The 22,027-nt window shown below is 61.4% G+C and overlaps 2 protein-coding genes across 3 annotated transcripts in view; both read right to left on the minus strand.

The window, feature by feature from the left end:
* The window catches only part of SCAMP4 (secretory carrier membrane protein 4), a 138,267-nt gene that overhangs the window by 25,123 nt on the left and 91,117 nt on the right, over positions 1-22,027 (minus strand). The gene's annotated exons all lie outside the window — the stretch shown is intronic.
* Positions 1,573-16,320, minus strand: LOC131589340 (nuclear receptor ROR-beta-like). Of its 2 annotated transcripts, none has more exons than XM_058858688.1 (10): positions 16,302-16,320; positions 8,763-8,848; positions 8,531-8,672; positions 7,772-8,185; positions 7,203-7,324; positions 6,842-6,974; positions 5,565-5,672; positions 5,058-5,168; positions 4,565-4,677; positions 1,573-4,026 (listed from the first exon to the last, which is right to left on the minus strand). In XM_058858688.1, exons 3-10 carry the CDS (start codon positions 8,541-8,543, stop codon positions 3,865-3,867), a joined length of 1,176 nt encoding a protein of 391 aa, XP_058714671.1. In that variant the 5' UTR covers positions 8,544-8,672; positions 8,763-8,848; positions 16,302-16,320; the 3' UTR covers positions 1,573-3,864. The 2 variants fall into 2 exon arrangements, with proteins under 2 accessions (XP_058714671.1, XP_058714670.1); XM_058858687.1 differs by lacking the exon at positions 16,302-16,320 and adding an exon at positions 16,049-16,247.

Genomic DNA, 22,027 nt, shown 5'->3' on the forward strand with positions numbered 1-22,027 from the left:
TGGGATATTGGGAAGGAATTGTTGGCTGGGAGGGTGGGCAGGCCCTGGCACAGGGTGCCCAGAGCAGCTGTGGCTGCCCCTGGATCCCTGGCAGTGCCCAAGGCCAGGTTGGACGGGGCTTGGAGCAGCCTGGGATGGTGGAAGGTGTCCCTGCCATGGCAGGGGTGGCACTGGATGGGATTTAATGTCCCTCCCAACCCAAACCATTCTGGGATCCTGGTACAGCTCAGTCCTGAGCCCATGGAAGAAATGAAATATTTTTTCATCACTTTGAGGGATTCACTTTCACTCTCACTCTTTGCTAAAATTTAAAATCACTATTTCCAACATTATAATTTTTTTTTAACCTTGTGAAACAGACTTTATTTTTCTTCCTGTAAATTTTGTGCAATATACATCTATGTACCTATAGAACACACCTCAGTAAAAAGGTTGTCATCCATACATTATATTACTTTTTATTTAATGTTATGAAAAATTCCAACAACAGTTTTTGTCCTTAAATAAACATTTCTCCCTCCCCTGCCCTCCCTTCCTACGCTGACTGGTCTGAAAGAGGAAATTTTATTTAGTTATTTTCTTTTCTTTAAAAAAATAGAAATTACAATCTTACAAGACAGAACATTCAATGAGAACAGAAGCATTTTCCTAAATCTAAAAAGTAAAACATTTCCATAAAACCTGTTGGTATCTACAGGTAGGTGTGTGTGGAGGGGTGGTAAATGGAAATAAAAGGTATTCCATTTCTTCCTTTCATTCATAGAGATAAAAAATAACATAAACCGACTGAAACTTTATATATTTTTCTCTTTTGCACCAACATTCACAAGAATATATATTATATATATTTTTGATCCATCTTTATACACAGTGTGAGGGTTCTGTGGGTGAAAATGGACACTCAGCTAAACTGCCAGAGCAGACAAACAAACACTAAATTAATCTTGGTCTGGAAAAGAGCCATCGCTGGCGGCCGAGGCTGCGCGGGGCTGTTGGAAAGGAACATCCCACGCTGGGATGGGAACGTCTCGGAGACGCCGAGCACGGAGCAGCGGAGCCACGGGGGGCTCGGGGCTCCCGGGCAGCCTCCACAGGCGAGAGCAGAATTCTCCCTTTCTCGGGCATTTCTGCCCAGGCTTTGTTGTTCGCCCTTTCCCTGCGAGCTCTGGGTGGCCCAGCGGGGCTGAGGGACCCGGGCACAGCCCTGGCGAGCCCCAGGCAGGGGCTGCCATCCCTCGCCCTCCCTTTCCATGCGTGGCGCCCGTCCCAGGCCAGGAATCACCGAATTGACACCGAATCACTTTATCCCCTCCCAAAAAAAATCATCAAATCAAGTCGGTTCCTTTAAAGAGAACTGAAAAGTGCAGGTTCCCGCGGTTTGGCAGGTCGAGTTACACGTGTTTAATACTTCCAGTCTTCCCTAGGTTCCCACGGGGGGCTCTTATTGCTCAGAATAATCCAGAATCTCTCCCCACGGGACGGAGGCTGTGCCGTGAGCCGGAGGAGCGCGGCGAGGCGCCCCCGTTCCCGGGTTAAGGTGCTTTCCTGGGTTCTTTGCCGGATGAAGTGAAGTCGGTGGCGTTGACCATTGCTGTGTGTTGGCTGACGAATACTGAGGGTGAAAAGAAGGGTGTGTGCTTTTTTTTTTCCTTTTTGTTTTGTTTTGTTTTTCCCCAAACGTTTCCAAACACCCGCGGGCTGTTCCCTCCAAGCTCGGCTGCCCCTGCCAAGAAGCAGAGTCGTGTTCTGGGGGTGCTTTTCCCGGGAAGTGAACGGTGCTGTTGGAAATGATGCTTTTCCAAAAAAAAAAAAAAGGCACAACCCTCTGGACATAAAAGGCAGTACTGACTTCTCACTTCTGTCCAAGCTTTGGAGAGGGCAGGAGAGGAGCCGGGCACATCCCCAGCCCGTGGACGCTGCGCTGGACAGCGACGCATTGGCACTGGACATCGCGTGGGGCCGTGGGAGCGCCGGCAGCCTTTTCCCAGAGACCTGGCTCCAACAGAGAGGGAGCCAAGGCTGGTGGGCTCCAATCTGCTCCCAGAAGCTGTTGGGATGTGGTCAGCAAACCCAGGGAGCTCAGGGCTGCAGCTGCTGGGGAGGAACGCGGTCCCACATTTCCCTCTGCCTTTGAGCGGAGCAGAAATCCCATCAGCTTCCTGGGGAGTCTTCCCTCGTCGTCAAGGTTGGTCCATGGTCTTCCCTGGGAGGTCTTTTAATAAAAGCAGGAATATCCCTCACGTCACTAAGAAAGCTCATTTAGTTTAAAGGGTGCAGTTATGGATCCAAAGGTTTTGGCTCACACTCGGGGATGATCCAAGCTGCCGGAGGATGGGATTGGGTGCACGAGGAATCAGCACAAAGCAGGAAAGGGCTTGGGATTTTAGCCCTTTGTCAGCAGAAACTGGGGCTGCCTTGGAGCAGATTTTTCCCTTGTAGTTTTTTGGCATTTTCTGCAGTGGGAGCAGGAACAGGAACAGAAAAATCCATCTGCAGAGCCACAGAGTCTCTCAAGCATCCCCTGCTGTTGTGGCCTAGAACAGCATCACCCCAGAAATTCTTCCCTTCATCCCCTTTTGAGCCTCCCAAAAGGAGCAGCAGGTCCCAAACACCACATTCCTTCCAACCACCCTTATTCCTTGAAGGGAGGAATAAGGACCTTTCACTTCCCCTTGACTACAACAGGCAGTTTCTCCCCCTAAAAAGCTCCTAAATCCTGCTAAACTCAAGAACAACCCCAAAAATAACAGTTCTAGGCAGCTCATTGAGGGGAAAGCCTGGGTCCAATCCAACCTGCAGAGCCACATCTGCAGCCACATCTGGGCTCCTGTGTGTGGTGTGGGAAGGGAGAACCTGGGATGGGACCCAGCTGGAGGAAGGGTCACAAACTCCTCTGGGTGCTGACCCATGGGGCAGTTTAAGTGGGATTGATAAGAGAGCTACACAAAACAGCAGCACCCAGAGGGCACCGCTGCTGCGGCCACCACAGGGACAGGGACAGCCCTGGAGCCCCTCCAGTGGCCATGGGTGTCTCTGGGGTGGGGTGGCCAGGATTTGGGCTCTGGCTGAAGTCCCATGGCCCTGGAAAAGCTTTTGGGATGCACAAAGGTGGCACCAGGCAGGGTGAACCTGCTGAATCGGCTCTGCAAAGTCGGGCGGATGAGGAGCTGGCTGGGAATTTGGGAAAATGCTGTGATGGAGGGCATGGACACCCTCCAAAACTTTTCCCCTGCTGCCCTGGGCATCTTTTCCCTCAAACCAGCCTCCTCCACAGGAAAATCCTGTGCTGAATCCCTCACCAGCCACAGCCAGACCTTTCTTGGCCAAGCTCCTGGGGGCCTGCTGCACCCATGGGAGATGAAATAAAGCAAAGGCTCTGTCTTTTCCCTCTCCTCAGTTCCAGCCCCAGCCCGACCCAGCCGAGTCAGCATTGCCCCTTCTTTATCCCATGCCTGGTGTTTGGGTTTTAAAAAAACAATAAAATAAAAATAATAATTAAAAAACAAAGAAATAAAAATCGGAGGTGGAGAGTGCAGCCAGGACAGCGGGAAGGGCACTCCCTCCTCCCGTGTCACGGGGAGCAGCCGGTCCCTCACCACTGCCAGGAGCATCTCCTCTCCCGAGCAGAGATTTCACATTCATTTCACTGGTATGGCAAAGTCCATTTGCTTTTTCCTTCAAGGTGCTTTACATTCAAGAGCTATTGCAATCCACAGCGAGGAGATGGGGCCAGGGAGGCACCGCAGCCCCCCCCGGGGTTCTCTTGAGTTTGATTATTTGATTTAAATAAATTGCCCCAAACCTCTGAAGTGCAGTTCATCTCCAAGTTTTGGGGAACTCGAAGGGGGCCGCTGGCTCCCGGCCTTAGCTCTCCCGGGGGTCGCTGTACTGAAGCTCCGAGTTGAAAACCTCCTTATAGAGGGGGGGGAAGTTCATGGCAGTCTCCGGGTGCAGGAGACGGAAAAATTCCAACTTGTCCAAGTGCAGGTTGCAAATGGTCTTCATCAAGGGCAGCTTGGAAACCATCTGCAGGGAGAGAAGGAGCTGGTGACCACTGAGTGTAGGGGTCCTGATGCCAGTTTCCCTTCCCTTGGGGACAAGCAGGGGGGATTGGGGACCCCTGGGTGTCCCTTGCACGGCTGTTCCCCCTTCCCTGGGCACAGCGGGTGGGTTTGGGGATCACTGGCTTTGCCTGGCACTGGGGCACCAGCAGACTCCCCACCTTTGCACAGCCTGGCAGCAACCTCACCCCCAAACCCACACCTTTTCACAGGGGGGCTCCTCCCCACCCCAGCTCTGTACAGGTCAAAGCATTCCCAAAATAGCTCATTTTGCCTAAAAAACTCCAATTTCCTGATGCACTGCCAGGCTCAGCAGCACGGTGCTGCCTCTGCCTGCACCACAACAGAGATTCACAGCCCTTGGAAGGAGAAATTCTCCTCCTCTGACAGGTTTGAGGTCTCACTCTCCACAATGCCCATGTGTGGCTCATGAGCCCTGGCACAGCCCCGTCCCCGAGCTCAGACAGCCCCTGCACCCCTGGCCGCGTTTCCTGTGCCATTACCTTCGAGAGCTTGTCCTCGGTGGAGTGTTTCTTCTGGATCTCGTGCTGCAGGGCCACGTAGATCTTGTCCTGGAGCTTTTGCACCTTCTTGGACTCGGTCAGCCACGGGCGGTCTGTGGGAGAGGAGGGACCGAGTCACCACAGGGTTGGAGTCACCACAGGGTTGGAGTCACCACAGGGTTGGAGTCACCACAGGGTCTCTCCCAGGCACAGGGCAGTGGCCCCTGGCTCTTTTAACCCTTCCTGCTCTCCAGAATGATTTTAGGGACACTTGGCTCCTCTCTATACTCCCCTCTCCACCATGGGTGACACAGTTCCACCAAGGAGGTTTGACAGATGCGTTTTGTGCATCTTTAGATACACTTTCCCCCCAAGTTCCTTTCCCAGGAATAACTGAAATCATCCACCAAGGAAGCTGTGCTGAGGTTTTTGGGGTCAGCTGTCCCCACAGGACACCCCTGGATATGGGGCCCTCCCCAGAGCCCCCCAGTACCTGGGGAGAGCAGGACAGCAGCAGTGAAGAGGGCGAGCTCCTCGTCTGACAGCTGCAGGCGGCACAGGGTCCTCCCCAGCTCGAAGACGGCACCGATGAGGTCGTCACAGCCTGGGCAGGGGACAGCAGGGACACGTCACTGTCACTGCTCCACCCACCCACCAGCAGAACCCGGAGCTTGGAAAGGCTTTGGGAGATGAGATGGGTGGAGGGGGGTCCTGGACACTCACCTGGCTGCAAATCCCAGCCTTGTGTGGGCTCCAGGGAGAGGAGAGGGACAGGGAAAACAGAGGATAGGGGGAGGAAGAGGGGGGAGAAGGGGGGGAGAAGGGGGGAGAAGGGGGGAGAAGGGGGGAGAAGGGGGGGAGAAGGGGGGGAGAAGGGGGGGAGAAGGGGGGGGAGAAGGGGGGGAGAAGGGGGGAGAAGGGGGGAGAAGAGGGGAGAAGAGGGGAGAAGAGGGGAGAAGAGGGGAGAAGGAGTAGAGCTCTGAGGAGGAGCAGCTCTTACCGAGAGATTTGAACATCTGCATCCCACCGAACTTGCCCTCGAAGAGGACGGTGTTGTTCAAGGGGTTGAACGCACGGATCATGCGGATCAGGAGCACCTCGAGGCAACCTGATGTAGGCAGAGAGAGCGCAGACGAGGGCAGGGCAGGGCAGGGTGGGGAAGGTCAGGGGGGGTTTCCATCAGCCCAGGACCAAATGTAAGAAAGAGGACAGCCCCCAGTGCACGTTTGAGGTCCAGATTGTCCATTTCCAACAGCAGAATGGGTATTTCAACAAATCCAGTTTGGGGTTTTGGGATTGGTTGGGAGTTTTTAGGTGTCCAATTGTGACCACAATATTTCACCAAAGGGAAATATTATCCAGTCATTCACGGCCAGGCACAGAGAGACCGAGGTCATGGTGGAGCACCGAGAGAGAGGAAAGGGTGAAAACAAAATAAATAAAAAGAAAATGGAAGGAAGAAATGAGAGAATGAGTTAAACTCCAGCACGTCAGGCATGGCCAGCTCTGGCTTTGGGGTACAGCACCCTGCTGGGACACTGGCACGTGTCCCCAGTGCTGGGTGCTGATCTCAGCTCCCCAGCTCTGACAGATTAGAAACCATGAGGTTTTTCCAGTGTTTTAGGGATTTTGGGCATCGCTAGCTTGGGCAGATGGAAGGGTGGGGGACGTGGGTGTGCACTGCCATCATCCTCCTCTTCCCAGTCACTTGCTGGGAGAAGAGGCCAATCCTTTTCTCTTGATCCTCCCTGCTCCTGTTTGAGTTTGGCACCCCTTCTCCCAGAGGAAAACCTTCTGTTCTCATTTCCATCCCAGTTTCTGGGTGACATTTGGATCAGGGCAGCCATGGAGAAAACTTCTGCCCAAGGCAGCCACTCCCCACGTGTCCCCCTTCACCATCGCCCTTAAACGTGACCTTCAGCTCCTCCCAGCCCAGCACCTGCTCCCCAGCACTGGGAGAACTGGGGCAGCGAGGGAGGGGACCCCCAAAAGGAAAGCACCAGCCAAGAGAAAAACGGGATTTACTTCTGGCCCCCACAGCTGCTGCTCGGGAGAGGTGTTGGGGACGGGAGGGGGACAGTGGGGACACGAGGGGGGCGGCGGGGACACGAGGGGGGCGGCGGGGACACGAGGGGGGCGGCGGGGACACGAGGGGGGCGGCGGGGACACGAGGGGGGCAGCGGGGACACGAGGGGGGCGGCGGGGACACGAGGGGGGCGGCGGGGACACGAGGGGGGCGGCGGGGACACGAGGGGGGCGGCGGAGCTCCCCCCTTACCGGCTTTCAGGAGGATGATCTGGTCATTCTGGCAGAGCTCCATGAAGCCGTCGATGCGCTTGGCGAACTCCACCACGTACTGGATGGCGTTGGAGATCTGCAGCGAGCACTGCTGCCACATGGCCTCGCAGCTCTGCGGCACAGCGGGGGCGTCTCAGGGTGTGCTGACACCCCAGCTCTGTCACCCCCCCAGGGGACGAGACCCAGTGCTGTGCCATCCACGGTGGCATTAGGACACCTGGGATGTGAGCTGCCACCGCAAACTCCCCCTCTGGGCAGCCCCCAAAGCACTGACAGCCCCTCCTGACCTTCATCCCCAGGTGACAGTGGGTGTGGCAGGGGCTGTGACAGCGGCACTCACCTTGCTCTGCAGGGCACGGACCTCCTCGGGGGAGTAGAGGCTCCAGGCCAGGCGCTTGAGCTCCTCTGTTGTGTACTGGCACGTCTCCAGGTGAGACTTCACCACGTTCTGGGCCACCCGGTCTGCAAGGTGGGGACAGCGGGGGGTGAGACCTGGGGACCCCAACCCCGTCCTCTCCTCTGGGGCTGAGGGCTGGAGGGGTGATGGGGCTCACACGGTGTCACTGGGCTGTGAGGACAGGTGGGGCTGAGTAAAAGGCAAGCCAGGGATGTGCCACATGACCTTGGGTGTGCTGAGCTCCATCAGGGAGCCTGGGGGCTGCTCCAAGAGCTGAGGCTGGGCTCACCATCTTAGAACCCCAGAATGGTTTGGGCTGGAAGCTTAAATCCCATCCATTTATTTGTCTTAAATCTCATTCCAGCCCCCTGCCCTGGGCAGGGACACCCTTCCCTAGACCAGCTGTGTGTCCCCAGAGCTGGGTACGGCCTGCAAGGTGCTGAGGTGGCCCCAAGCACCATCCTCAGGGCCACACACACCCCACACGTGCCCGGCACCGCGGCAGTGCTCACCGATCTCCAGGACAGAGATGTCAGGGGGCAGCTGGGCACCCTCCAGCGCCCCGTGAGCCAACAGTGCCGGCTCCAGCATCAGCTCGTAGATGGACTCCTGCTTGATGAGCGTGGCATCGGCCACGTCCAGGCTGGACTGGTCGGGCGAGGGCTGTGCCGAGGCCAGCAGGTCCAGGTTGTAGTAGGTGCTGCTGCCATCGGGGGTCAGGGGGAAGTCGAAGAGGAGCCCGTCCGACAGCGTGGAGATGTCGTCCAGGTCCGAGAGGCCGCTGCTGACGCTCGTGGTGTAGACACGGCTCAGGGGCTCGGGCTCATCCTTGGTGCCACCGCTCTGCTCCTGGCTCTGCTGGTGCTTCTGCACCTCGGCGTAGAGGCTGTCCCGCTGCTTCTTGGACATGCGGCCGAACTTCACCGCTGCCCCGGGGGGAGACGGCAGCCGTGTCAGCTTCACCCGCCAGGGAAAAGCCACAACCACCCACTGCCCTGGGAAACGCCCTGGCTCCCGGGTAACTGCCTGGTTTGGGGGTCTCTGAGCCCCAAGCAGGGCTGGGACCCCACTGGATGCTCCCCCCGGCCCCAGACCAACCCTGGCTCAAACCAAACAGAACCGGTTTAGATTTTCCCACGCAAAACACAAAAGCATTTCTGCCTTCCCAAACCCTCCTTGCACCGCGCCGGCCCCCAGGGGGAGGCAGCTTCATCCTGAGCGCCCGACTCGCTCCGAGGAGGAGCGGGTGGTCCCTGGGGACCCCCACTCACCATCGCGGGACATGCCCAGGGCCAGGCATTTCTGCAGGCGGCAGTGCTGGCAGCGGTTGCGGTTGGTGCGGTCGATCAGGCAGTTCCTCTGCCGGGAGCAGGAGTAGCTGGCGTTGTTCTGCTGGCTCCTCCGAAAGAAACCCTGCCCGGGATGGGACGGAAGGAGTTGGGGAAGTGCCCGGCCGGCTCACACGGCCGTCCCCCCGCCCGCAGCCGGTGCCCCCGGGCTCACCTTGCAGCCTTCACAGGTGATGACACCATAGTGGATCCCTGAGGATTTGTCTCCGCAGATCTTGCACGGGATCACCTCGATTTGGGCTGCAGGGGAAGGGGATAAGGGGTTAATAATGGTCACTGCTGAACGGGAGGGAGATGGCCCCCTGTCCATGACAGCCGCGGGCTGGCTCAGCATCTGGGGAAACTGAGGCACGAGAGCTGGACCCACCGGCAGCTCAGCCCTTCCCACAGACCCCACAAGGATTCTTGCACCTGAGAGAGGTCCCTAAAAGATTCACACAGGGCGTGGGGTACCCCCATCCCCCAGCAGCAAGAGACAGGGTAGGAAAGCCCTTGGATCCGGGAGAGCACAGAATGTCTCTGCCCCAGCCTGCCCAGGACGCTGTTTTGGAATCATTCCCCTTACTTTTGAACTGATGTGGGGACCAGGACAGGGACAGCCTTAGCACAGGGACCATCCCCATCCCTGCAGCTGCTCTGGCCCAAGCAGAGGGTCTGGGGCCCCCCCAGCAGCTCCTCTGAAACCCAGGACTGATATAGCCATCCCCAGCTCAAGGTCCTGGCCCCCTTCCCCCCACAAATCCGCTTCCCTCCCCGCTTCTGCTTCGCTGGCACTGAGCTGCTAATAGGCTTCGTCCTCCTCATTTTCCAGCTGCTCCAGATCTGGGCTGGCTCTGCCCTCCCAGCCCGTGCGGGGGGGGACACTCGGCACCCCTGGGACTCGTACGTGCCTCCCGGCATCTCTGCACCCTCTAATCCCCGCTCCAGCCCCCGCACCCCCCGGCCAGGCTCAGCCTGGCGCTGCTCTCGAGGGTGCTGGGCAGCCACCGCCGCGCCAAAATAACCCCTACGGCCAGATTATGGTTATTTCCAATCTCCTGGGCCTGTGCAAATCCCCGCTCGGGTAATTCCCTTCTGCCTCTCTTCTCCCCTGGGAGTCATCGGCTCTGGCTGAGGGATGTGTTTTGCAGGGCCACCTCTGTGAGTGACAGTCCCAGTGCTTGGCCAGGGCCACCTGTACCCCGGCACCCTGGCATCTCTTGCTGCCTGGGGGAGGCTGGGATGGGGCAGTGAAGCCTCAGTGGGCAGAGGGGCAGCCGAGGTGCCATTGGTCCTCCAGGGATGCTCAGTCCCCCAGGGATGGCATTGGTCCCTCCCAGGGATGCTCAGTGTCCCAGGGATGCCATTGGTACCCCCAGGGATGCCATCAGTGGGGCAGGCTTGCTTTCGTCCACTCTGGGGAAGGACTCACTCCAAATCCAGGTGTAAGCAGAGGGATGGATCCCTCCTGCATCCTTTGATTCACTGATTAACCCAATGCCCCACATGCACCAGGTGATTTTGGGGCTTAGCCCTCCTTCCCCAGGCTGCTGAGCTGGGCTTCTCCCAGGGCTGTGCGTTGTCCCCGACTCGAGGGAGTCACATCCCATCCCTGCCCCTCCCCACATCCTCTGTCTACTCCTCTGCCGTGGTTCTGGGCCTGGGAGAGCAGAGCTGATTTCCCCGCGGTGGGCAGGGCAGGGATGTCCAGAGCATCCTCACATCCCCCGCAGCTGCACCAACACCGCAGCCCCAGGACCACCCCTTTCGCAGGGGGCTGGACACACCAGGAGGGCCAAGTGTGACCACCCCCAAATCACCACCCAGCTCCGATGACCGAGACACCCCCGATTCCCTGGGTCTCGCTGCCATCCGGAGAGAGGAGGGAGCGCTCCTCTCTCCAACAGCCAAGCCCTGTCCGGGATGGGAGTGAGGTGGTGGCACGGCGGGGGGCACAGGGAGGGGGTGCCACCCCCGGCAGGAAGCGGCGTCGGTTCATTATGCAACGCTAATTGCAGCCGCCGGCAGCGCGGGTGATGCATCGCGGGCACCGCGCCCTCACGCCCCGATACTCCGGTACCCGGAATTACCGGCACCGGCAAACAGCGGGGCTGAGCACGGCCCGGTACCGCCGGCACCCACCCAGCACAGCCCAGCAATGCCACCCCGAAAGCCCCAAGGATCCCAAAGGCTTCGTGCAATGCCCATGGCCAGATCCGCCCCGCAGGGGAGCCCCCCGAGAGCCCAGGGGGATGGAGACGATGCTGTCCTGGTGAAGGAGAAGCCCTGACCACCCGCCGTGTGCCCGCAGCATTTTGGGGCTCTAATTACCATCCTGCTAATTACCCGGCCGTGCCCGCCACTGGCACCTGACCCGCTCGTAAGACGCTCGCCCCAAATAACTGACGTGGAGATACGGCCGTAACCTGGCGATGCCAATTACAGCCCAGCACGGTTAATTGCTGCTCTGATTGTAAACCCGGCTGAATCACCGAGTCGGCTCCAGCAGTGTCCCCTCGTGCTGCAGCCAGGGACCCCCGAGGCGGCCGGACCCCATCTCCCCATCTCCCCTGCGACCCCCAAAGGTCCTGGGGCAAATCCAGAAGGGTGGAAGGAATGTGGGTGCGGGTGGGGTGGCCACAGCAGCTCCCGCATCCCCCAAATCTCACTGTGATCAGGGAAAGCATCGCAGTAGACCCCAAACCCCGGATATTCCTCCACCCCCACAACCCCCCCGGCCCTTCCTTGCCTCAGTTTCCCCACCGGAGAGTTTGGTATCTCCTTCCACCACAACCGTGCCACCATCGGCCACACTGCGAACGGGGGGGACATTTAGGAACGGGTGAACCTCTTCCCCCTCTGGGGGAGGAAGCAGGGAAACTCCACCCTGGGGCCGACGGAGCTAAAATAGGGATCAGGATAAAAGAAACAACAAAAGGGTTAAAAAAAATAAGTAATAATGATCTCCAGCCGGCAATTAAAATGTCCCGGCAGTGGTATTTGCTCTCCTCCCACTGTAAACACTTCTTGCCCAACTCCCGGCCCGCTGCCACCGGCCGGCCCTTATGTAAGTGGCCCTGTGGCACGGTCCGGCCCCGGGGCCCGGGGCGATGGCCCCGGTGCGGCGGCTGCGCGTGGCCCCGCGCTCGGAGCCATCCTGTCCCACTGACACAATTCCTGCCCGTGGCCACGGGCGCTTGTGTAACCACCGCCGTTAACCCTTCCGGGCCCGCGGCCACTCCGGGCCCGGGCTGCTGCTCAGGGCGGCACCCCGACATCCCGCCACCGGGAGTGGGGATTTTGGGGCGTTTTGGGGTGATACCTCCAGCTGGGGACACGCATTTGTCACCCTGAGCTGCAGCTCCAGGTGAGGGACGCAGGTCTGTCCCTGCCCAGTGCCCAGATCGCCCCCAGACCCAGCCATGTGTGGTCCCCCAGCCCAGCACCGCCCACCCCAGACCACGCTGGAGGCTCCGGTGGTTTCGGCAGAGCCAGAGCCGCCCGCCCCGGAGCAGGAATCGGCCCTGGTGCCACGCCGGCACACCCTCCTCTCCATCGCCTCCGCCCCAGGGGCGGGCATCTCTGGCACCCCAAAACAAAACAAGGCAGGACCTGCAGGATGCAGCCGCGGGGGGCCAGACTCCCCCTCTGTGGTGCAGAGAGGGTGGTGGCCCCATCCTCCTCCTCCCCCCCATCCCTCCCCTGTGCCGTATGATCTCACTGCTTTGGGGGAATTACCCCAAAACCCTCAGCACCCCGTTGAACCTCGGGACGTGCTGTGATCCCATTGCTGCTGGAGGCTTTGTGGAGCTGCCCCCGCTCCCATCGGTGGGTGCCCCTGGCTGCGGGGTGAGGACTCTTGGGAGGGCGTTTGGGGTGCCCTGGCAGATCCCTGCACGGTCCCCCAGGCTGAGCCTGCCCAGCTGTCACCCCGCAGGGACAGAATATGGCCACCCCTTCCCCCGGGGGGCTACAGTGCCCTTGCTGGAGGCAGTGGGGCGAGCATCCCAGCTCTGAGTATTTCAGAGGTGGCTCCGTGCCTCTGGGGCCATCCCTGCCCCAAACAGCCCCCGGCGCTTCCCCAGTGCCCTGGCTCGTTACCCAGTGAAGCTGCTGGGAAAGCAGGACCGTGCCCCAGTCCTGTGCCAGGCTCCATCGATGCCGCAGGACAGGCACCCCTGGTAATTGGCAGCGGCCCTGCAGCCCCTCGGGATCCCCCAGCCCCAGCCGGGATGCTTCACCTCCACCACCTCCCCCCTTCCAGGGGGTCTCAGCATCCTCCTGGTGCACCCAGAGCAGGGAGAGGAGCACGAGTCCAGGCTGCACAGGGACCCACAGGGACCCAAAGGGACCCACAGGGATCCACGGGGACACGCAGGGACCGACGATGCCACCCCATTTCCCATTCCTGCCCTAAACCCTGGCTGTACTCCTTCATCCCCTGCAGCAACCTCCAGCCCCAGGAGTGACTGCACTCCCCCACAGCCACCACCCATAGTTGTGTTTTGCTGTTGGGGTAGGAATAAATACGGAAATAAAGGGAATTATCACCCCTTTACATCTGCTGTTGGCTTTGCTATTAAATATCCTCCAGTGCCGCAGCGCCTCGGGGTCTCCCGGCACTTCGGCCATCGCTGCCAAAAAATCCCATCCCCATCCATGCACCCGGGGAGCCCCAAACAATCCAGGCCCGTGCCGGGTGTTCAGAGCCCCGGCTCCAGACACGGGGGCAGCACCGAGGCCAAGCGGGCAGTAGGGAAAATTTCAATGACACAACCACGTCCCGTGCCGGGCTGAGATGCTGGAGGGGGAACTCCTTTCCTAATTGATTAGCAAAGATTTCCTGGAAACTTTGGGCCAGAACAGCGCTCGGCTGCTCTCACCCTGCCCTGGGGCAACCTCTGGCCACGTTCCCTCGCAGGCACGCGAACGGAGGTTTTGCATTCTCCCCATCCCCAGCAAAGCGCTGTTTTTCCCGGGAGCAGCGTGTGCCCCCAACAGGGGGAGCGTAGCCCCGGACGGGGGATGCGGCTCCCCCCGGCTCCCCCCGGCTCCCCCCGGGCCGCTCCGCTTCAGCAGCTCCGCTTCAGCAGCTCCCGTGCCACGCAGCTCCGTGCCAAGGCCGGCCCCGCCGGAGCAGGACTCAGCCCTTTGCACTTTGCCTGCTGCAGAAGGGTGGCAAAGGTGAGGCAGCGGGGAGGGGGACCTGCCAGCCCGGGGTGGGGACGAAGCGGGCTGAGGTGGGAGAACCCCTCCGGCACTGCTGCTAAACCGGGGGGAATTATCTCCCCGGGGCTAAAAAAAGGCAGGAGAGCCGCTCTGCTCACCACATCCGATAAACCGGACTGATTTAGACATCAGCAGCTCTTTAAATAGCCGCCGCGAGTTCAAAGTTAAACGTGACAGGGAGCAGGGACGGGGACGATGGACTGGGGACAGGGACCACCGGCTCCCCATCCCTGCTCTCGGCTCTCCAGGTGCTGACTCTCCCTGGAGTTATCAGAGTGGGGGATCCCAAATCCCGTCTGGACCCCTCAGGACCCCATAAATCCATCGGACAGCTTTATCCTCCGGGCTTGTTTTTTTGGGAAGTGACAGGCACGGCTGTGCCCTGGCTGCGGTAGCCGGGGCAGGCGCTGCCGTCGTGCGGGAGGGCCGGTGGGTGCCGGCCGCCCTCGGCCGAGCCAGCGTGTGCACGCCGCCGAAACGGGCAGGGAAGCTCCTCCTCCGCCCTCTCTGATTTTTCCAATGACAGATCTAGGTCACTAGGACAAGTCGCAAAGGCTGCCGAGCCACCGCACGCTCCTCGCCACGCTGCTTGCAAAACAAGTGAGCAGGAGGGCTGGAAACCGTATAGGATTATACAAGGCAAAGCCTCATCCCCGGCCCCGGCGCAGCCGCGGCGCAGGGAAGGACAGGAGCGAGGAGCTGCTGTGGCCCCCGGGGAAATGGGGCAGAGCGGTGGCGGTTTTGGGAAGGAAAATGGAGATTGAATCAATTTGGCGTCGCCATGCGGCATTTGGGCTTCGAGAGAGATGAGGACGTGGGACTGCGGGAAAAACGCCCGGCCGGGGGGAATAGTGGGATATCAGGAGGGTTTGGCCCTAAATTAGGGTCAACACCAGCAATTCACGGGGGAAAGGAAAAATATTTTTTAAAAAGGAAAAGTTCGCCCAGTTGCTAATTAAGCCGGTGCTGGCTGTGCAAGTGCTACGTAAGAGCCAGGCGTGTTCGCAATTAGGCAGGCGTTAATGCTTTCCTCCGTCCTAATAAAGGTGAAAATCCAGGATGTCGAGGGGCAGGAAGGAGATGTGGGGGGCTCACGTCGCCCTCGTCACCCACCCCGGCCCCACCGTTACACAAGAGTGCGGCGGGGGCAGAGCCGCAGCACCCGCGGCGCAGGGAGGAACCAGGATTTGGGGAGCTCGGGGATGAACGTCCTGGTACCCGCACCCCAAAATGTGCCTAAAGACCTGCACCCCCAAAACACACCTATGGAGGGGCACGAAGGAGTCCTGGCAGGGCGAAGGGCTGGGGGAAGGCAGGGGATGATGGAAAAATGATTTAAAGGAGGATGAAAATCCCAGCCCAGGGTGCAGCGGTGCTCCCAGCACGCTGGGAACAGAGCTGAGTCCGGCCACCGCTGCGTCACCATCACCAGGCCCCGCTGGATTGTCCCGCTGGAGCCTTCCTCCCTCCATCCTCCTCCTCCCCACCGCCGGCTTGGCAAAGCAGAGGGGTGAAAAGTAGGGATTGCCTTCGGTAACGCGTAAAACCAGGCAGGTGCTGGCACAGCTCACCCCTGCCCTGGACACGGGGCACCCAAAATTGCACCTGATCCCTTGCCCGTCCCTACAGGAGCCTCCCAAATTGCACCCCACGCCGTGGGGAGGGGGAAAAGGGGGAAAAAACTACAATAAATCCAGCCCTGGTGGGAGCAACATATTGAAGAGGAGATTAAGGGGTTTAGTGCGGGGAAAAGCTTAAGAGTGCGTCTAAGCCGGCGTCGGAAAGCAAAGCAAAATAAACAAGAATTTTGTTCCTAACGAAGGGGGAGCTGGAGGAGCCAGAGCGGCCCCGGCGGGGCTGGTGTGGGTTCCCCCCTTGTTCCCCTCCGCGGGGCTGGTGCGGGCCCCCCTCGTCCCGTTGCAGCGACGCTGATGCGGATTCCCCCCGTGTCCCCAGTGGGGCTGCTGCGGGGTCCTTCCCATCCCCTCCGCGGGGCTCACACGGGTCCCCTCGTCCCGCTCCGGCAAAGCTGATGCGGGTCCCCCCTTGTCACTGTCCGGGCTGACACCGAGTCCCCCGTCCCTCAGCGGCGGGGCTGATGCGGATCCCCCGTAACCCCGTCCGGGCTGACGTCGGGTCCTCCCCGCTCCCCTCTGCCAGGCTGCTGCGGATCTCCCCGATCCCCACCGGGACCAACTCGTGCCGCTGCCCCCCGCAGCCCCCCGGACCCACCTCGCATCGTGTCCGCCGCGGTCAGGGCGCCGGGGGGCGCATGGGGCGGCGCGGGGGTCCGGAGCGGCTCGGGGCGCGGCGGGGAGCGGCGGCACCGGGAGGCACCGGGCGGCACCGGGAAGCACCGGGCGGCACCGGGCGGCTCTGGCACCTGCCCCTCCGCCGCGCCGTGACCCACTTCTGCCCGAGCATGCGGCCGTTCACATGACGAGCCCGCCCCGCCCCCCCCAATCGGTTTCACTTCCAGCCCCACCTCCTGCCCTTCGTCCTCCTCCTCCTCCTGCTCCATCCCCATCCCCGCCGCTCCGCCGCCCGGTGCTCGGCGCTGCCGGCGCCTCCCTGGGACCGGGGTCTGCGCGACCCCCGCCCGGCTGTGGCCGCGGGGCGCTCGGAGCCGCCCCCGGGGCTGCCCGCCTCCGGGAGGGCCGTGCCGGTGCCCGTCCTGCCCCGGCTCGCCCAGGCACGGGGCCGGCTGCGTGTCCCGCTGAATCACTGCTCCCTTGCTTCACTTCACTCCCGTGCAGCCCCGCTGTCCCCGCCAGGGACCCCGCTCGGCGCGGGGACCCCAAAAAACCCCCGTCAGGACAGGACGGGGTTGGGGGTCTCTGCCGAAAGGGCAGCACCCGGTACTGGGGCGTGTGGGGAGCGCGGGGACCCCCGTGCGGCGCCCCAGTGTGCCCGTGCCACGGCGCAGATGCTGAGGTGTGGGGGCACATCCCACCTGGAGACCTGCGGGTGGGGAATGGTGTCATGGAAGTATTGGGAAGCTTTGAAGGTGGCAGGGAGGCATTCCCACCCCGTCCTTCATGCTGGCATACACACAGGTGGTTTTGGGGCCCGGGGTTGTACCCCAGTTAAAGGGACACTCGGAGGCTCTGCCCACGATGTGCAAAGGGATGGTGGCTCTGGACCACGCAACGCGGCCTTGCACAGCTCAAGATGTCGGCACAGGGCAAAGTCCCCTGGCTGGGGTTTGTGGTGCACAGGGTCACCAGAGTCCTCCCTGGTGCCACATCACAGGGGTGGAGGCGTTGGTTGGTCCTGGTAACGCTGGGCCAGGGCTCAGGTGCCAGGGTCAGTGCCCAGCAGTGCCCAGAGATGTCTGGAGACAGCGGCACTGGCCTGGAGACCTGATGTGTGTGGAGAAGGCATCAGCCCCAGCCATGAGCACAACTCCCACTTCAGACACGGATCTGGCATCCAGCATGGGCGTGGAGCTGGCATCACCACAGGCATGGATGTGGCGTCTGCCACGAGCATGAGTGTGGCGTCTGCCGCGAGCGTGGCATCCAGTCATGGTCACAAGCGTGGCACAGCCACATCAACCACGGATGAGGGGACAACATCCACCAGAGGCACGGTGCAGCCATCATCACCATCACTACACGTGGCATCACTGCCTCCTCCCTGGATGGCCTCCTGCCCTCAAAGCTGGGCCCTGGGGGGGCCGCCTCAGCCCCCCAACAATCAAATCAAACCATTCAATCACAGCTGAAGGGGGCAATTTCGACCTGCACCCATCCCAAACACTGAGCTGGGCCGAGGGTGCAGAGATGATGATGGGCTGCTGACAGAGGGGTTCCCCTGCTGTTCCTGGAGCTGTCCCCCCGCTCCGGCACAGGCAAGTGGAGGGGGCAGAGGGACGCTGGGGCTGAGCTGTGGTGGCACTTTGTGCGCTCCCACCCATGTGCAGAGAAGGGCGGCGGGGAGGGGGCCGGGGCTGGGGGTGGAGGGGCCGAGCCGCTCCAGCGCTGCTGTCTGACACGATTTTGCTGATGGCGATTGGGAGCGGGTTCGTTGCTCTCGCCGGTCGGATTCGCTCCTTCCTCCCGGCTTTCCTGCCTCCTCCGCATGGATGGGCACGCAGACGGGACGCGGGGCGACATCTCGCCTCGCTCTTCGCAGGCTCTGCTTCCAGCACGGCTCCTGCGAGCGCAGCCCCGGATGGAGCCAGCGATCCCAGCCCGGTGCGCATCCCGAGCAGCCCCGGTCGGGGGCAGCCCCCGCGCCGGCGGCAGCGCTGCCGTCCCCCGGGGTCACGGCAGCTGCCCGAAGCAGGTCACCCTCATTAGCCCCATTTCAGATGGGGAAACTGAGACCGGGAGCAGCGGAGTGACTCTTTGTGGCACGCAGGGTCCGGCCCCTGCGAACTCGCCCCTCCCAAAAGGCGATCGCCGATTGCTGCTGTTGGGACAGTCGTGGCTGAATCGCGCCAGAGCGAGAGCGAAAATACTCCCGAGTGCTCAGCGCAACCCAAAAGTATGAGGTTACATAAGCGGCGCCACACCTGCCGTGAGCAACGCGGGACCCACGCACCATCCACGCACCCGTTCCCGCCGCCGTCCCCTTAACCCTTGGCGTGCGGAGCCCGCTCCGGCCCCGGCAGCTTCGGGAACAGCCCGGGGACAGGCCCGGGGGAGAAGGAGATGCTGCAGGGTTACCTGAGCGTGTGCTGGGTGCTGCAGCTCTGGGACAGCCCCATGGGTTTGGAGCCACAAGGGAGGAGGTGGAGAGGCTCTACCAGAGCAGGACTCCTTTTTCTCGTGAGTGGGGTCTCACCCCATGGACTTGCCTGGGTTTAAATTGGGGTCCTGGTCCCACCAGAGCGAGGTGGAGCCAGTTTGGTGGTGCTGAGGCCCTGGAGAAACATTTGTTCCTAAGAGAGGAGAGGCCTTGAGCAGGGCTGTTTCTGCTGTGGCAGCAGTGGAGATCACAGAACGTCCCCTAAAAATCCTCTCCCCATCCCCACGCTGTGACAGGAGCCACTGCAGCTCTGTTCACAGCTGGCTGGTGCAGAGACCCTCACCCCAGTGTCTGCTGGTGCTCCTGCTGATGGGAAGCAGTGGGGCTGGAGGGCCAGAGCCGCCTCTGGTTCCTGGGTGCTGCCAGCCCCGGGCTCGGTGCCAGGAGCTGCACCCGCCGGGACAATGCTGGGGGACAGGTCCAGCCCAGCACAGGTGGCACCAGTGGCAGAGGAAGGAAATGACCGCCAGGAAGGGATAAGGAACCAAAACCTGACACTTGCCACCATCCAGCTCTTCTCCTCCTGGCCCAGCCTCGCTGCCAAACCTTCGCGATCGGGGCCAGGGCAGGCGGCGGGGCACTGCCAACCTGTGGCAGCCCAGGCGGCCCCTGGCTGGCCCGGAGGTGAGCAGGAATTCCGGATGACACCATCGAGCTTTAATCGCTGTTTGCTCTCCCTCGTGCCCCACCCAGCGAGAGGGGAACCTTCTGCCAGCATCGCCCGTCCCACACCCAGAGCCCCCCAGCCCAGCTCGGGGACCACCGCCAGGGCTGTGCAAGCAGCCCCGAGCTCGCCCAGCCCCGGGCTGGCACAGCCGGACCCCGCGGTGCCTCTGCCGTGGGCTCCCTGCCAGGGGCACTGCCCGGCGCCTGCCGTGACTCAGTTTCCCATGTGGAATGGCTGACCTGCCCGTCAGGGAGTGGGTCACGGGGTGAACCCACTGACAGGGGCCACAGCCTTGGTGTCCCCACATCTGACGCTCAGGTGCTGCTGTGGGGATGTGCCCCATGGCAGCCCCCAGCCTCGGGACTGGCCAGGAGTCCTGTCCCTCAGTCCCCGGGCTGGATAGGGGTCCTGTGCCCCCGTCCCAGGGCTGGATGGGGGTCCTGTGCCCCCGTCCCAGGGCTGGATGAGGGTCCAGCCATGTCCCCCCATACGGGGTTGGGGGCGGGGGCAGCAGTGGGGGCCGGGGGGGCTGCAGGGGACCTGCAGCATTTGCAACCACTGAGCCTTGTTGTGTCCCCCCCGCTGTGGGGGTGATACAAGGGGACACCCCCTGCTCAGGGGCTGGGTCCCACTGCTTTGTCCTCTCCACGGTGTCAGTGTCACCCTTCCTCCCATCCCTGCTGCTGAAGTGCCTCGGAGGTGCAGGATGAGCCACCTGAGCTGTGCCAAACCAAACGGGGCAGTGCCCTCAGACCACGGGGAGGAGATGTGGCTTTGCCAGCTGTGCCAGTCCTGGCAGCCAGTGGGATCGGGCATGGTGCTGGGCACGAGGCCCTGCTGCAATGCTGTGACTCACTGCACCTCGGTGCTGCTTATGCAAACGCTGGCACGGGCTGTGGTGTGGGGCTGTGGGGCCACGGGTAATGGGGCCATGGAAAATGGCTGTGTTGTGGGGCTGTGGGGCTGTGGGGCTGTGGGGCTGTGGGATGGGACAGTGGTGTGAAGCTGTGGGGCCATGGAGTTGTGATGTGGGGCTGTGGGTCCATGGTATGGGGTTATGGGGTCATGGGGCCTTGGGTGCAGGGTGGGGGTCATTCGGGCACACTGCGAGTGCAAAGCAGAGCATGGAGAAGAGGGAAACTGAGGCAGCAGCGGGGTGCTGAGTCCTGCACCCCTGAGTCCTGTGGCCCGTACCCGGCTGTCCCTGTCACTGCCCGAGGCCGGGAGCTGGGGGGCAGCAGGGCCGGGTGTAACCGGAGCCCCCGGGCTGGCCTGACCCGCTCACGGCTCACGCAACGCCTGCCGGTGCTTATGCAACAGCTGCTGCCATGTGGCTCTAAGGGACACCCAACGCCGCGGCAATTACCCGGCCCCTAATCAGCAGCGACGCAGGATAACGAGGCTAATTGGAACCGTGGCCAGCAGAGCTGCCGCGGGAGGAACATTCAGTCTCCCCCTGCACCCCGAGGGGTGTCCCAAGCAATTAGTGACTGCTGAGCCTTCCTTAGGGGCTGGGAGGGGCAGAAATCATGGCCGGGCTGGACCCCACTGTGCCCCTGGCAGCGGCTGTGGGTGTCCACTGGGGTGGAGCTCGGCATCTCCATCCCTGCCTGCATCCCTGTCCCTTCCTACATCTCCATCCCTTCATACATCCCCATCCCTGTTTGCATCCCCATCACTGCCTGCATCCCTGTCCCTTCCTACATCTCCATTCCTTCGTACATCCCCATCCCTGTTTGCATCCCTGTCTGTGCCTGCATCCCCATCCCTGCCTGCATCCCCATCACTGTTTGCATCCCTGTCTTTTCCTGCATCCCTGTCCATCTGCACCTTCATCCCTCCCTGCATCCTCATCCCTTCCTGCATCCCCATCCCCGTCTCCATCCCCGTCTCCATCCCTGTCTCCATCCCCATCCTGTGCTCCCATGGTGCAGTGATGCTCCAAGTAGGTCAGTGGGCCACGGTGTTGGGTGACCGTGGGTGGCTGCAGCACCCACCCTGAGGGGCTTTGCTCCCTTTATCCCTGCTTGCCCTGGGCCTTGGCCTTTACCCCCCTGCCCACCCCACTGGGCTCTGTGGTCCCCAGGCAGGGGGAAAGGCAGCGTCTCCCTGGCCCAGACTGCAGAGCCCCGACTGAGCTCATTGCACAAATGATGCCCAAATTGGCACTTGAAGGGCAATCCTGGCCCTCCCACCGCCCCCTCCCTGGTGCCGCGGGGGCTCAGCCCGGCAGCGAGGGGTGCAGGGGGCTCCCCGGGCAGCTCCCCCCGGCACTCGCCCCCGGCTGGGGCGGCGCAGCCTCCGCTCGGCTCCGTCCCGGGCGCCGCGCGGCGCTGCCGAATCTCCAGCGTAATAATTAGGAGATAAACAGGAAAGAGGAAAGGGGCAGATTTCATATTCCGCCCTGATCCCCACGGGACAGATAAAAGCGGAGTGGGGGGACTCAAGAGGGCTTTTTTCCCACTTGTTTCTGCTGAATCAAACATTTTTCCTCCTGCTTAGAAGATTTCCTGACTCCCCCCGTTCCCCCCGCTCCCGCCTTAATGAGGTTTTGCTGTAAAAGTCTCCGAGCCTCAACCATGGCCTTGAGTTAATCTCCAGGCACCTTCAAAGCTGGGTTGTTCCTGCCCCCCCCCCAGCCCCTCCTTCACCTCCATCTTTTTGAACTTCCCAGCCACAAAACTGCTGAGTTTCATGTGGTGCTGCTTCTCCCGCGCCTGGCGGCGAGCACGGGGGTCCCGGGGCAGATGGGGGCACCTGGCAGCAGCACAGTCCCTAGGGCTGGGGCA

The sequence above is a fragment of the Poecile atricapillus genome, chromosome 28 (assembly GCF_030490865.1).
Source record: "Poecile atricapillus isolate bPoeAtr1 chromosome 28, bPoeAtr1.hap1, whole genome shotgun sequence".
Taxonomy (NCBI): domain Eukaryota; kingdom Metazoa; phylum Chordata; class Aves; order Passeriformes; family Paridae; genus Poecile; species Poecile atricapillus.

Excerpts from the sequence above, each read along its gene's own strand:
- LOC131589340 (XM_058858687.1), bottom strand. Across the intron at positions 8,673-8,762 it reads TCACCTGTGAAGGCTGCAAG|GGTTTCTTTCGGAGGAGCCA; the intron begins GTGAGCCCGGGG and ends CATCCCGGGCAG. Across the intron at positions 5,673-6,841 it reads GATCATCCTCCTGAAAGCCG|GTTGCCTCGAGGTGCTCCTG; the intron begins GTAAGGGGGGAG and ends TGCCTACATCAG.